Here is a 16,235-nt window from a genome sequence, read left to right as displayed (position 1 = left end):
GAGTGCAATGTGGGGAATGTTTGTTTTGTTAGCTTTAGGCGTTGTGTCAGAGTGTGCACAAGTGTGTGTGCAGAGGACACCCCTCTCTCTCTAAGTCCCCTCTCTCATTCGGTGACCTACATTCCTTCTGTGAGTGGCATAGCCCCCCCTACCCACACCATAATGGCGTCTGAGGGGCTTGTCTGCGGACTTTAAGCACAAAGGTATTCCTGGGGAGGCCCGTCTGCGTGCCTCAGCGCTGCTAATGCAGCGTGTCTGCTGCGGCTCTCCTGTGCGGCGGCCCCCCGAGTGTCTGCGGCAGTCAGTGACCCTCGCTAATCTTCCCTGACTGCCGTCACCACCTCGCCTCATGATCCGCTCCTCTCTTTCTCTTTCCTCTCCCACCTCCCGTGCCATATATCTTTCTACTTTCCACACCTTTTTTCCTGGTCTTTGACTTGACCTAATCCAGGCCTAATCAGATCTTTTTGTTGTGGCAACATGTCTGCTTCCTGCTTCAGAAAGCCCTGTCTCGTAGACTTCCCACTCGTCAGGGCTCATTTGAGGGGTTTAATAAAAAGATTTCAAAGCAGGATGATTCCTTTTCACTTAGGACTGATAGCGCTTTTAGCTCTTCACACATCGACACTCCCGATGGAGTCAGCCTGGCCGGACTCCAAACCGCTGTGGCGGCCACGATCCAGGGCTCGTGCGAGCAAACAGAGTTCAACTTTCGCAGCTGCCCAGCGGCTCAGACTGCTGCTGTTTTTTTGGCACCCGAGCAGAGGTGAGGTCTGGATATAGATTTACTAGATCTGGGATGCCATTTGCAGAAGCTCCTCTTGGGCCTTTTTTGTATGGGAATAGCTGTGTCAGTTTTAGACGGGGTGTCGGGGACTCTTTAATTATAGGCAGAGAGGCTTAGGGATACTCCAGTTTAAATTTAGTCCGCCTTTCAGGTTTCCTGCTCATATGAGTGGTAGGACTGGGGACAGGGAGTGTTTGCAGATTTTTAGGTCATGTTACGTGCCGAAAAAGTCTATGTCTTTGCTTAAATGATTATGTGTGACTTCACCAACGTGACTTACATAAGCATGCGAGTAGAGAAAAAAATCTATTGCGCGAGTGTTTATGTTGTAACTTGTGTGTGTATGTGAGTGTGTGTGGGTGTGATGGGTGTGTTCCATCGGCCTCAATACTTTTCAAAGGTTGTAATTATTCTGGCTGTCTAGCCACAGAAGCATAGATTTTGTTTTTCCAGTGCGGCATCTGTGTCAGGTGATCGGACAGCGGCTGTCTGAGTATGTGTTTATCCGCATACACTCATAAAAACCGGCTCAGTGCAATTTCTGTGCTGAAAAACACCAGCTGTGTGTTGTGTTTGAGTCTATCTTTCTATCTATCTATCTATCTATCTATCTATCTATCTATCTATCTATCTATCTATCTATCTATCTATCTGTCTATCTGTCTGTCTGTCTGTCTGTCTGTACATGTGTGGACATGTGTGTACAGTTATGTTCACTGTATTTAGTGAGCGCAGGTGTGTATGTGTTGGCTCATGAATGAGTTGTTCCTTAACTCCTGGCTCAGATTCAGCTCAGAGGGTAAGCAGGGTGAGGGCTGGCCCGGCTGGGACGGAGCTGAGCGGAAACTTGCGGTTCTGACTGTGGCCTTCCGCTATCTGGACACATACAGAGACTTACTGCAGGAGGAGGGAGATCGCTCCAACACCTTCCCAAAGGTACTGCATACGTTTTAAACAAACAAACAAAACTCAAACTGCAAAATAGATACTGAAAAATTATCATTTTTAGTTTAAGTATTTTTGTCTTGTTTTAAAAAAACATACATTCATTGATTTGAGAAACAACATGAGTCTTGTTTGGGGAATATATCTTGAATTAAAGGGACAGTTCACCAAAAAAATTGAATTCTGTCATTAATTATTCACCCACTTGTCGTTCCAAACCCATAAGACCTTCGTTCATATTCAGAACACAAATTAAGATCATAAATTTTTTATGAAATCTGAGAGCTTTCTGACCCTGCATAGACAGCAACGCAACTGACACATTCAAGACCCAGAAAGGTAGTAAGGACATTGATAAAATAGTCTATGTGAGAAATTTCTTCTCCTCATCTCCTTTATTTTCTTCCTCAACTGTAGTGTTATAAAGCTACGAGAATACTTTTTGTGTGCATAGAATACAAAAATAACAACTTTATTCAACAATTAAAGTGCCCCTATTATGGATTATGAAAGGTTCATACTTTGGCTTTGCGAGCGAACAGATATTGCTGTTAGCCGAATAGCCAGAGACCTACAAGCTGTGCAGAGCGAACATGACTAAATACGGATTTTGCATGCTAGAGTACATGAGAGCAACCGTTTTTGAAGGATTACTCCACTTTCAGAATAAACATCTCCTGATAATTTACTCATCCCTATGTCATCCAAGATGTTCATGTCTTTCTTTCTTCAGTCGCAAAGAAATTAAGTTTTTTGAGGAAAACATTCCAGGATTTTTTCCCCATATAGTGGACTTCAGTGGTCGCTCAACGGATTGAAGGTTAAAAATGCAGTTTCAGTGCAGCTTCAAAGAGCTCTAAACCCAGGTAGATCCCAACCAAGGAATAAGTGTCCTCTCTAGCGAAATGATTGGTCATTTTCTTAAAAAACATATTATTTATACTCTTTTTAACCACAAATGCTCGTCTACTCTCTGCACACTCCTGTTCAAGACAGGGTATGTCTAAAAACTCCCATCTCATTTTCTCCTCCAACTTCAAAATTGGCCTTCATTGCTGTTTTACCTTTTTTTTTCGTAGAGGTTGTTTGACCCTCCTTGCACGTTCACTTTGTAAACACTGGGTCGGTACTTCTGCAGCGATGTAGGACGATTTTGAAGTTGGAGGAGAAAACGAGTTGGGAGTTTTTCAGCATAACCCTAACAGATTCACCCTTACAGAGCAGAGCACAGTGTCTTCTCCACAGGAATCCGCTACAGTGTTTGAGGGAGGGGCGTTTAAGTTTTCCCAGGTCTGTATGTGCAACAAGTGGGCAGGCAATATGCTAATGTTTGAAGTTGAAGTCAACTTGAAACAGCTAAAGATCCATTTTAAAAATGTCTTGTTTTCATGACTCGGAATCAGTTTTTTCTTTTGAAAGACAATAACTTATACATGGAGCACTTTCAGATCTATAACTTCGCAGGATGTTTTCATTAACTTTATGTCATTTTAAAAAGTAATTTTCAAAACTCCATAATAGGGGCACTTTAACCAGACGCAGGAGCTGGTGTTCTAATGTAGAACCTGGATACAGTGCACCTTGTTTACAAGCGGAGGAAGACTGAAGATGTCTGAAGATTTCGACAGAAAGGATGACTTGCAATTTTTTGCCCAGCCTTATTATTTGAACCATAATATAGAGATGACGAACTAAGAGAGATGGTTGTTCTGTGTCAGAACGCTGGCTCCTGCATCAGCAGAACCAAATGCTTGCACTATATTACTCTCGTGAACATTAAAGACTGACACAGAAGAGAAGAAATTGTTGAAAAAGCCGTTATTTTTGCTTTCTTTATGCTTAAAAAGTATTCTCGTAGCTTCATAATGTTACGGTTGAATGTCACATGGACTATTTTAACGATGCCCTTACTACCTTTATAGGCCTTGAACCTGTCAGTTGTGTTGCAGAAAGCTCTCGGATTTCATCAAAAATATCTTAATTTGTGTTCTGAAAATGAACGACGGTCTTACAGAATTGGAACAACATAAGAGTGAGAAATTAATGACAGAATTTTCATTTCGGGGTGAACTATCCCTTTAAGGTTACATTTATTACCCCATTAGCAATTGCATGCACCTCATTTAGGTTTTGTTAGACGTTTTTTTAGAAAAATAAGCCTCGTTGGAGATTTGTATATTTTGTACTTTTGTACAGTTCTTAGAATGTCATCATTGGTATAAGACTATCAGGGTTACTATGGTAACAGAACACATTACAGCCCCGCTAAATAGCTCTTTTTGTCTGTTTCACATCAGTTTTTCTTAATTAAAGACAAACACACCTGCACACCAGACGGTATTTTTTTCTTGTTTGTGACGTTTTGTTCTGGTACATGACTACACAAGGTTTATTTTGAAGCTTGTTCCTTTCTTATGTTTTCTTGCAGCTGTTTTTAGATGTTGGACCATGAATTAGACTCTGTTTTCACATTCAGTTTCATTAAGGGGATCGTTCACTGAAAAAACAAAAAGTCTGTCATTAATTACTTTAATTAATTACACTCTCAACCTGGAATACCCGCGTTCATCTTCAGAACACAAATTAAGACATTTTTGATGAAATGCATGAGCTTTCTGACCCTGCATAGACAGGTTCAAGGCCCAGAAAGGTAGTAAGGACATAGTTAAAATAGTCCATGTGACATCAGTGGCTCAAACATAATTTTATGAAATTACAAAAATGCTTTTTGTGCTCAAAGAAAACAAAAATAATGATATTATTCAACTATTTCTTCTCCTCATCTTCTTTATTTTCTTCCTACTGGTCTTATTAACAAATGCATGTCGTTTCAGGAGCTGTATTTGTGCGCCGTTCAGGAGCTCAGCCGCTTTCCTGAACTGGTGGAAGACGTCCTGAAGCTTCAGCGCTGGACTGAGATATTACACAGCCCGTAAGCATCAAATCCCTTTCATCCTCACAGCGGAATATTAATATAAGCTATAAATATTTTTTATGAGCTATAATGGCTGCAGAAATCATAGAGGAACAGAAAATCATATAATACACGAAGACTCAGAGCTTCTTAGTTTGCCGAAGTACACCATGAGTTGTAAAGTATTAAATGAGGCGCATGCAGTTGCCCATTAAGAGCTTTAGAACCAGATGAAGAATTAATGTGCGGAGATTAATACTTTAATGTGTTGTGTTCGATTTCGATTGTGTCGTTTAAAGCCTCCCAACAGGGCAGCAGTCTTTTCATAAACCCTTTTCTGTAACTCAGTTTATAAAAAGCACATTTTTTCCTGGACAGCTTTTAATTGGTACTGGCATGTTTGGTCTTTCTGCATCTTTAAATTATAAGGATGCCATGCAAACATAATCAATGCCATTTTCATGGGTTTGGCATATTGGAGTTTAACATTTCTTGCAGTTGAGTTATAAACAGTTTAATAGCATGCCATGACTGGTCCTCAAATATCTTGCCCATGCATAGCGTATTTTCCATCCCTGATGCCATTACCCAACTAATTTTAGGTTAATAATAGTCTTTTGGAGACAAATAACTTATTCAGTTATTTACACACGAATATCTACCTGACTTGTTTTCCATTCTCTCCGACAGAGCCGAGGAGGACAAGGAAAGTCGCAAGAAGCAAGTCCGCCCGCTCTTCCGACACTTCAGACGTATCGACGCCTGCCTGCAGCCCCGAGAGGCTTTCCGTGGCTCGGACGAGAGTACGTTCAAACGTTCGTTTTAATACGATGCATAAATATTGCACAGACCGACCGCAGTTTATTACCGTTGCGTTTGCTTAGCTGTGCAATAACGCCCATGAGAATACTATTAGTGAATCCTCTTATTCATCCTTTTTCTGTGAAAGTGCCAGTCTGGTTCCACTTCGTTCAGACCAGGATGACAAATCGGGTCACAGAAGTAGTGTCTGCCAAGTTTTATAGATGCAATGAGCTCATCTGATGGAATGGGACTCTTTGTCAGGACAGTGGCTCAAGCCAAGTTAAGTGATTTCCCAGACCTTAATCAATAGGCAATCTGACAGTACGAAACGCCGCTGACCCTGAAGCTTCCAGTGACCCAGTTTCTGCTTTTGTCAGAGCCGTCACTGGTGAATGGAGAGGAAGTCAATACTGTACATAATTACTGCTATTCAAAGTTTTGCTTCTTTTGTTTAACTTGAGATAAAATGATTATATATATATAAAAGAAACTCTAATATCTCTAATAATATCTTATTCAGTTTTGCCATCACAGGTATAAATTACATTTCATTTAAATTATATTAATAATATATTCGAATGATTTCTGAAGAATCATGTGACTCTAAAGACTGGAATAATGACTTCTGAATATTCAGTATTGACATCACAGATATAAATTGCATTTTTAAAAAATACTAAAATAGAAAACAAATATTTTAAATTGTTATAATATTCACAAATTTAATTTAATTTAAATTAATAATATATTACAATGATATTTGAAGAATTGTGTGAATTCTGAATATTCAGTTTTGCCATCACACATATAAATTATATGTAAACATATTAAAATAGAAAACAAATATTTTAAATTGTATTAGTATTCACAAATTTAATTTAATTTAATTTAATTTAAATTTTTAGAGTGATTTTTGAAGAGTCTTGTGAATTCTGAATATTCAGTTTTGCCGTCACAGATATAAATTACATTTAAAAATATATTTTAATTATTTACTTTACTTTAATAGAAAATGAGCTGTGCACAAACTAAATTTTATTCACTTTGCAAACTCCATTTTTTTCCAAATGATATTAATAATACATTAATTTAATTTAATTTAATTTAATTTAATTTAATTAATATTAGAATGATTTCAGAAAAATCATGTGATGCTAAAGACTGGAAAAAATGGCTTCAGAATATTCAGTTTTGCCATGACAGATATAAATTACATTTTAAAATATATTAAAATAGAAAACATATATTTTTAATTGTAATTTACCTTAATTTAATTGAATAATATATTAAAAAGATTTCCGATGAATCATGTGACTCTAAAGACTGGAATAATATGTCACAAATTTAATTTAATTTAATTTAATTTAATTTAATTTAATTTAATTTAATTTAATTTAATTTAATTTAATTTAATTTAATTTCTGAAAAATCATGTGATGCTAAAAACTGGAAAGAATGGCTTCTGAATATTCAGTTTTGCCATTACAGATATAAATTATATTTTACAATATATTAAAATAGAAAACATATATTTTCAATTGTAATTTAATGTAATTAATTTTTTAATTGTAATTAATTTTAATTTAATTTAATAATATATTCGAAAGATTTCAGATGAATCATGTGACTCTAAAGACTGGAATATGTCACAAATTTAATTTAATTTCATTTCATTTAATAACAAAAAATTAGCTGTATACAAACACAATTTTATTCACTTAGCAAACCTCTTTTTTTCCAAATATTATTATAACATTGTGATACTGTTGCCTGAGGTCATTGGTGAACTGAATTACTAGCAAATTTGTCAGTGTCACAGAATTAAAACACATGCTTTACATAATTTGTAAAATAACATACATCACACCACAGTATAACACATAAAACAGTCCGTCAATAGTTATAAGCCATAAAAACAAGCAAATTTTAAGCTGTAATTTAAAAATATTGCCACAGCAAACGCACAACCAATTTTATGATTTAGTCTAAACCTTGTCATTTTTAATAACTTTTGACTAGCAGATCGTAGCATTCTTCCAGATTGATATTCAGGTGAGATACAAAAGACAGGCCGGGGCAAGACCGTTCACTGATTTTTGTATAGTAATAAAAGTATTTTACTTCAATAATGTACCTGAAGGCACTGGGGGTGATATGTATTGGACAGTAGATTTGACTGTTTGGTCCTTGTTTAGTTTTCTGCAGGGTTTACACACCAGATCACTCGTACGTGACCATTCGGAGCCGGCTTTCATGCCGGGTCGGAGAAATCTTGGCACTGGTGAAAGAGAAACTCCAGTATAGCGAAGACCAGCCCACCCAACCTGCCAACCTCATACTGGTGGCCGTCACGTCATCCGGGGGTAAGAGAATTAAAATCCGAAACTCCAAACACTGCGTCATTTGTGTACATTATGAAGTGGCGTACCAATCCATAATGATCCAGACCTTGACTCACTGTTTGGGGACACAACATTTTTCGAAATGACTTGGCTCATCTGCTTTAACATCACAATCTAATCTGTGTTTGTTCAGAGAAGGCAGTGTTCCGTCCCAGCGACGAGGCCGTTTTCACCACTCTGGGCGTCAACACCCACCTGTTCGCCTGTGAGCCCGCGGAGCTCGAGAGCTTGGTGAGAACCGTGGGCGAGACGCTCGTGTGGAGGGGCGGGAGTGGTGTTCCCATGGAGACCCTCATAAATAGCGAGCATAAGTGTTCTGTGTTTGTTACAATCATACTGGAATTCTGATTTAATGTTAAACACCACAAATTACATATTCACTAAAGATGTTATCCACAGTAGTGCTGAGAACTTAAATCAGTGGTTTAGAAAGCATTAGATTGCCATCAAAATCTTGTTTTATTCAACCACAAAATGAAAGTAGCGTCTCGCCATGAGTCAAACAAAGAGCTGGAGTTATTTCAAATCTACCATCGTAGTTCAGCTTCACTGTGTGAGAAGAATGCGGGTGGATGTGAGCAAATATTCAAGACCTGGGGGCACCTAGTGTAGAAGTTATTAAAAAAAGCCATATTGACTTGTCCTGCTCTGTGATTACGATCCTCATCCGCATGTGTTTGTTGGTCAGATACCGCTCCCTGAGGAGATCCACTGGTCACCAGGAGACAGCAAACTCCATGACATGAGTGCAGAGGAGGTGGCCAATCAGCTGGTGGTGTTCGACTGGGAACTCTTCAGCTGTGTGCACGAGGTCAGGACACTACAGCCCTCAAATCATCAGTATTCAGCACGGCTTCACCACAGACAGACACGGGCCAGCGTAGAGCTGCTGCAGTGCATTGTGCACATATTGTTAAAATATTTAATGCTTCCACATCATAGTAATTGGCGGAGATCAGGAGATTCATTCGTAAAATTCCTTGTAGCTCTGCATTAAACTGTTTTTATTTATGTGCATGGTAGATGCTTTAATCCAAAGCAAATTGCAGGACATTTAAGGTGCATTTATGTGAATTTAGGAAACAAACCCATGATCTTTTAGTTGCTAGTGTCATGCTCACAATTAATTAGTTGTGGGTTGTTTTTTTTTTTTGTAAAAATTGTTTATTAGTTACTTTTAAACTTAATTATAAATAATACATGGTTTTAAATTCTTAAAAAGTTGGAAATATTGCCAAAATAAAATAAAATAAGCCGAGCTACAGAAATGACTAAAAACAAAGCTATATAAATAAATCAGAAAGATTTAAGCAAAAATAAAGCTCATAACAAAATTACTAAAACTGAAATAAGTTCATTAAAGCTATATAGAAAAATGCAATAAATTAATAAATAAATATATATATTAATAATAACAATTACAATAGCTCATAAGTGAATTACTAAAACCAAAATATAGAATAAAGGCTAATTCAAAATAAATAAATTGATTAATATTATATTAGCATTGCCTTGACAAATAAATTAAGTGAAATAAGTTGAGGTACTGAAATTACTAAATACAAAACTGAAATAAATTAAAGCTATACAAAAAAATACAATAATAACATTTAAAACAGCTCATAACAAAATTACTAAAATTAAAATAAAACTAAATATAAAATTAAGGTTATTTCAAAAGAATCAAATAATTGAATTATATCAGTATTGCCTTGACTAAATTAAAATAAGTTGATTTACTGAAATTTTTAAAAGCAAAACTGGAATAAATCACTTAAAGCTATATAGAAAAATGTAAAAATAAATAAATAAAATAATAATTACAACAGCTCATAACAAAATTACTGAAACGTAAAATAAAATTAAAATAAAACTGTAAAATATAAAATAGAGGCTAATTCAGATTAAATAGATAAATTAATATATCAGCATTGCCTTTACAAATAAATTAAATAAAAAAGGGTTAAGGTTCTGAAATTACTAAAAGCAAAACTGAAACAAATTAATTAGAGCTATACAGAAAAATGTAAATAAAATAAAATAAATAAATAACTGTTACAAAAGCTCAGAACAAAATTAATAAAATTTTAACTAAAATAAAAAAAAAATGAAAATCTCAAACAAACACTAATTCAAAATAAATAAATGAATTAATATTATATCAGCATTTAAATAAAATTAAAATAACATTATTATAGTATTATATCAGCATTGCTTTGACAAATAAATGAAAAAAAATGTTGAGGTACTGAAATTACTAAAAACAAAACTTTAACAAAATTACTAAAATACTAAAAACAAAAATAAATTGAAGCTATATAGAAACATGTAAAATAAATAAATAAATAAAATAATAATTACAAAAAGCTCATAACAAAATTACTAAAACTTTAACTAAAATTTAAATAAAATGGGAAATATAAAATAAAGGCTATTTCAAAATAAATCAATTAGTTAATATTGTATCATCATTTAAATAATTTGTCAGTATATATTATTAATTGGTATGTCCTTTGTAGGGTGGGTTACTACAAAGTCTGATCAAGACTTGTCTAGTACTCTGTAGTTTTCCATTGCAATCAAATGTATGCCTTAGGAGCTGGCTTTTAGTTCAAGGCTAGCCGCATAGCAAAGTTCATGTAAAAACAACAAAACGTTATGGCACGTTATGCAATGTTTTCCGTGTGCCTTTGTTCCTGTTCGTGTTTGATGTTTTTTTGGGTGGGTGGGTTTGTTTGAACAGGTGGAGTTTGTCTGCTACGTGTTTCATGGGGAACAGGCTCGCTGGCGCCCCCTCAACCTGGAGCTGATCCTGCAGCGGTGCAGCGAAGTGCAGCACTGGGTCGCCACCGAGATCCTGCAGTGCCAGTCGCTCCCAAAGAGGATACAGCTACTGCGCAAGTTCATAAAGATTGCAGCCTTGTGAGTACACGTGCTTGGGTAGGGTACAAGCTGAAACAGCTTATGAAGGTGACGAACATGAATTATTCAGGAATCATCATGACACCGAACTGCGTCAGAACTGTGAACGTGATAACATATGACCACCTACAGATGTCAACACCTATTCAGTATTCTGGCTCTCGGACGGGACGGTTAGTCAATCATAATAGGGTTCATTTGCATATAGTTTAATTCTAAGGCTCAAAAAAAGAGTCATGTAATTAAAATATTTTTGGTGGAAGAAACCTTGACTATCATCTTTAGGGACTTTAGGGAAAATTCTGTGCTTTCACATCTTATTCACATTCTACGACTGCGTTTTAGTGCCACGTTAAAACATAAAAAAAAATCTAAGATTTCGAGAATAAAGTCGAAATATTCAGAGAATAAAGTAGAAGTATTATGAAAATAAAGTCAAAACATTTTGAGAATAAGGGTGAAATATTATGAGAATAATATGACACATTTTTTAATTTAATTTAATTTAAACAGCTCAGCTTTCAAATTCTGTCAGTTTTACAAAATACAAATTATAAATGTTTTTCAGCTTTATTTAAAGTTTTCTCTAAACATTTCAACTTTATTCTCAAAACATTTCGACTTTTTCTCGTAGTTTCGACTCTATTTTCGAAATATTTCAACTTTATTTTTGTAAGTTCTACTTTATTCTCGTAGTAGTTTAACTTCGTTCTCGTAATTTCAGCTTTATTCTCGAAATATTTCGACTTTATTCTTGTAATTTGAACTTTTTTCTTGAAATATTTTGACTATTTTCGTAATTTCAACTTCATTCTCGAAATACTTCGACTTTATTCTCGTAATATTTCAATTTCATTCTCGTAATTTCGACTTTATTCTCATAATTTGGACTTTTTTCTAGTTATTTCGACTTTATTCTCGTAGTATTTCGACTTTATTCACGTAATATTTCATCTTTTTTCTCAAAATATTTAGACTTCTCATAATTTCACCTTTATTCTCATAATATTTTGACTATTCTATTGGTAAGAAAGTAGAAATATTACAAGAATTTCGACTTTATTCTCATAATATTTCGACTTCATTCTTGTAATTTCGACTTTATTCTCATAATTTGGACTTTTTTCTAGTAATTTCAGCTTTATTCTTGAAAATAACTTTAGTCTCGTCGTACATTCCAATGTTATTTTAGAATTATTTATTTACTGGTTTAGTACTTACTAATATTTTAAATTCGATTTAAATTTTTGATTTGTATTTTTCAAGTTTTTATAATTGTAATTTTTTTAATTATTTGATTTTTTTAATGTGATTTTTATTCTTTTCAGTTGTTTCAGTGGGTTGCCAGACAAGTTTTTTTAGTTTATATTTTTTAGCTTATATTTTGTTTCTTTTATTTCAGCTTTATTTCGATAACTAAATACAAAGTTTTCAATAGATTTAGATAACAATAACAGCACTATTACATTGTTTATTAGGTTTGTGTGTGTAATGATTGCTGTTGTGTGTGTCTTTTAGATGTAAACAGCAGCAGGATCTGCTGTCGTTCCTGGCGCTGGTTCTGGGACTGGACAACCCTGCAGTCAGCCGCCTACGTCTGACCTGGGAAGTGAGTGCATTTGTTTGTTAATGTCACTTTTTCACTCTCTCTGTCGCACTCACACACAGTCTCTTAGCACCTCTGCCTACTCTCGTTCCTAAGAAGCGCCGAGTGTTATTCTTGGCAGGAGGCTATTAGCAGTTGTCATGACAACGGAGCTGAATTAGCTTGTGCTGCTCCAAAGGAAATATTTCCATGTCCACCTGTACATCTAGTGTCAGATTATGCTGTTTGAGTTTTGAATGAGTCATATCCCCTCAATTCTCTGTTTTTTTCTTTTCTCTTGTCATATGTGTTGCATTGTATGTGCTGTTTTCACGCATCCGATTCCTAATGGAGTTTTAATTGGCACATGAAATGTGTCATTTGCTAATTGCATACATGTGTGTGTGTGTTTTGGCAGGGCTTGCCAGGAAAGTTCCGGAAACAGTTTCAGCAGTTTGAGAGCATTGCGGTAAGTGAAGAACTCCCAAATGCACTTCAATATCTGAATTGTTTCTCCTAGACAGCAGGAAGATTGAATGGAGAGCAAGTGAAGGCTTTTGCTTGGGACTCCTGCTTCTCAGATGCTTATCTTGACAGAACGACTTATAGAGTTTCAGATAACATCTTAAAAATGTCTTAAACTGGGCTGAGATTTTCAAAGAACAAAAGTTCAGTATGAGCCACAAAACCACAAAACTAGTCTTAAATAGCACGGGTGTATTTGTAGCAATAGCCAAAAAATACATTGTATGGGTCAAAATAATACATTTTTCTTTTATGCCAAAAATCATTAGGATATTAAATAAAGATCATGTTCCATGAAGATATTTTGTAGAATTCCTACTGCAAATATATTAAAACTTAATTTTTGATAAGTAATATGCATTGCTAAGAACTTCATTTGGACAACTTTAAAGGAGACTTTCTCAATATTTAGATTTTATTTGCACCCTCAGATTCCAGATTTTCAAATAGTTGTCCTATTTCAAAATATTGCCCTATCCTAACAAACCATACATCAATGGAGAGCTTATTTATTCAGCTTTCAGATGATGTATACATCACAATTTCAAAAAAATGACCCTTATGACTAGTTTTGTGGTCCAGGGTCACATTTTGCTTCTTAAGACCTCAATATAAGCCTAGGAGCTGCTGGAATTCAATTTTTTGGTTTCCTGTACCTGCTTTTTTTGAATCTCAAAGTGACGGAACCCATTAATTTTCAATTTACAGTTCAGCTAAAACTCTTCTTTAATGTTCTACTCTTAACCATCTTCAATGACCTGAGGGTGAGCAAATTAAAGAGATAGTTCACCCAAAAATAAAAATTCTGTCATTAATTACTCACCCTCATGTTGTTCCAAACCAGTAAAACCTTCGTTCATCTTCAGAACACAAATTAAGATATTATTGATGAAATCCAAGAGCTTTCTCACCCTACACAGACAACAACTATTCTTGTAGCTCTATAACAGTACGGTTGAAGCACTGATGTCACATGGACTATTTTAACAATGTCCTTACTACCTTTCTGGGCCTTGAACGTGTCGGTTGTGTTGTTGTCTATGCAGGATCATAAAACTTTTAGATTTCATCAAAAATATCTTAATTTGTGTTCTGAGGATGAGTTAAGGTCTTACAGGTTTGGAACGACATGAGGGTGAGTAATGACAAAATTTTAATTTTTTGGGTGAACTATCCCTTTAATAACTGAATGCAGTGTAACTGAGAACTCCATTAAGTCTCGTGATCTCTGAAAGTACAACCTTCTAGCAATAAAATTTGTCACTCTGCAGGCTGATTTGACATTAATCGACAGCATTCGTGATGATGATGTTGCTTGTGTTGCTACAGGACCCTTCGAGGAACCACAAGTCATACAGAGACCTTCTAGCAAGCTTGAGAGCCCCACTCATACCCTTCACTCCACTGCTGCTTAAGGGTGAGTCCCTCACACAAACACGCACACATTCCCATGTTACAGTAGCAGCAGTGTGCTCTCAGTCTCTTCCTCCAGCTGTTGTCCATATGTGTTCCTATAAAGTCCCCTCCTGCCGCGACTGCCTCTGTGATTTGAAGTCGGTCTGAAAGGCCCCGCCTCATTAATTAATGCCCCTCTGATCTGCAGCTCCTGTACATGCTGGATTTCAGACCCCCTGCAGCCAAACATGCACCAGGGATCAACATGCATGCATACACATTAGTGATACACACAAACACATGTGCATTTTGGATTACGATGGCATTTCCAGGGTTTTTTTTTAATGATATTTTCTATCCTCTAATCTTAAACTTATCCCTTAAAGGAGTAGTTCACTTCCAGAACAAAAATTTACAGATAATGTAACGTAATCTAAGATGTTTGTGTCTTTCTTTCTTCAGTCGTAAAGAAGTTGTTTTTTGTAGAAAACATTTCAGGATTTCTCTCCAGTGCAGTTTAAATGCAGCTTCAAAGGGTTCTACAATCCAACGATCCAAACCGAGGAAGAAGGGTCTTATCTAGCGAAACAATTGATCATTTTCTATATATATATATATACTTTTGAACCTCAAATGCTCATCTTGTCTAGCTCTGCATGAACTCTGTGTATTCCGGGTCAATGCAGTTAGGGTACGCTCATCTTATTTTCTCCTCCAACTTCAAAATCATCCTACATCACTGCAGAAGTACCGACCCAGTGTTCATAAAGTGAACATGCAAAGAAGATCAAATGCCCTTTACAAAATAAGGTCAAACAACGATGTAGGACGATTTAGAAGTTGGAGGAGAAAACGAGATGGGAGTTTTTCGACATACCCTAACTGTATTGAACGGGACTGCACAGAGTACGCATTCACATTGCAGAGCTAGACAAGACGAGCTTATAAGGATTGAAAGGATAGACTTTTGTTTTGTTTTTTTAAGAAATTGTTTCACTAGATAAGACCCTTCTTTATCGGCTGGGATCATTTAGAGCTCTTTGAAGCTGCATTTAAGCTACATTTTGGACGTTCAAACTCACGGGCACCATATCAGTCCACTATATGGAGAAAAATCCTGAAACGTTTTCCTCAAAAAACATAATTTCTTTACGACTGAAGAAAGAAAGACATGAACATTGTGGATGACAATGGGGTTAGTACATTATCTGTAAATTTTTGTTCTTGAAGTGAACTTCTCCTTTAACCGCATAATTTTTGCATGCTTTTAAGACATTGTTTTATCTCTTTTTGGGTTTACTTGTAGACGTTGTGCTTGAGGGGATATCTGGTATCCAGAATGAAAGCAAAACCTGACCCACAGTTTGTTCCTGCAATTCGTTAAAAAGTTTCATTATATGCACAAATTGTTGTCTGAAAAACACTAAATCTTGCATGAAGATCTTGTACTGACTAACAAGGCAAATTTTATATTTTTTTATGCCATTAACGCCTAAAAGTACAGGAAATGTATTGACGTACATTTTTGCACTTCTTTCTCTCACATTGTTGCAAAGTGCAAGTATGTACACTACCATTCAAATCGAAGATATTTAAGAAGTCTCTCATGCTCACCAAGCCTGCATTTATTTGATAAATAAAAACATGTTTTGAAATATTATTACAGTTTGAAATGAGTGTTTTCTATTTGAATATATTTTAAATGTAATTTATTCCTGTGATGCAAAGCATCATTACTCCAGTCTTCAGTGTTACATGATCCTTCAGAAATCATTCATATATGCTGATTTGCTGCTTAAAAACATTTCTTACTATTATACATTTCATAAACAGTTGTGCTGCTCAATATTTTTGATATATAAATACATTTATGATACATTTTTCAGGATTCTTAGATTCTTAAAGTATTTTTGCAATTTAAAAACCTTTATTGTACATTTTGATCAGTGTGTATCT

General features: G+C 35.5%; 1 protein-coding gene across 1 annotated transcript in view; it reads left to right on the top strand.

Annotated features, from left to right (window-relative positions):
- rapgefl1 (Rap guanine nucleotide exchange factor (GEF)-like 1) overlaps window positions 1-16,235 on the top strand; it is a 53,401-nt gene that overhangs the window by 22,848 nt on the left and 14,318 nt on the right. Inside the window, exons 3-12 of the mRNA XM_051101663.1 lie at window positions 1,573-1,723; window positions 4,567-4,664; window positions 5,337-5,449; window positions 7,646-7,813; window positions 7,986-8,083; window positions 8,541-8,663; window positions 10,596-10,774; window positions 12,293-12,383; window positions 12,778-12,828; window positions 14,214-14,301. Coding sequence (XP_050957620.1) covers window positions 1,573-1,723; window positions 4,567-4,664; window positions 5,337-5,449; window positions 7,646-7,813; window positions 7,986-8,083; window positions 8,541-8,663; window positions 10,596-10,774; window positions 12,293-12,383; window positions 12,778-12,828; window positions 14,214-14,301 — 1,160 coding nt within the window. The remainder of the gene's footprint in view (window positions 1-1,572; window positions 1,724-4,566; window positions 4,665-5,336; window positions 5,450-7,645; window positions 7,814-7,985; window positions 8,084-8,540; window positions 8,664-10,595; window positions 10,775-12,292; window positions 12,384-12,777; window positions 12,829-14,213; window positions 14,302-16,235) is intronic.

The sequence above is a fragment of the Labeo rohita genome, chromosome 3 (genome assembly GCF_022985175.1).
Source record: "Labeo rohita strain BAU-BD-2019 chromosome 3, IGBB_LRoh.1.0, whole genome shotgun sequence".
In the NCBI taxonomy this organism is placed as follows: Eukaryota; Metazoa; Chordata; class Actinopteri; order Cypriniformes; family Cyprinidae; genus Labeo; species Labeo rohita.
This window is presented reverse-complemented; position numbering and strand designations above follow the sequence as displayed.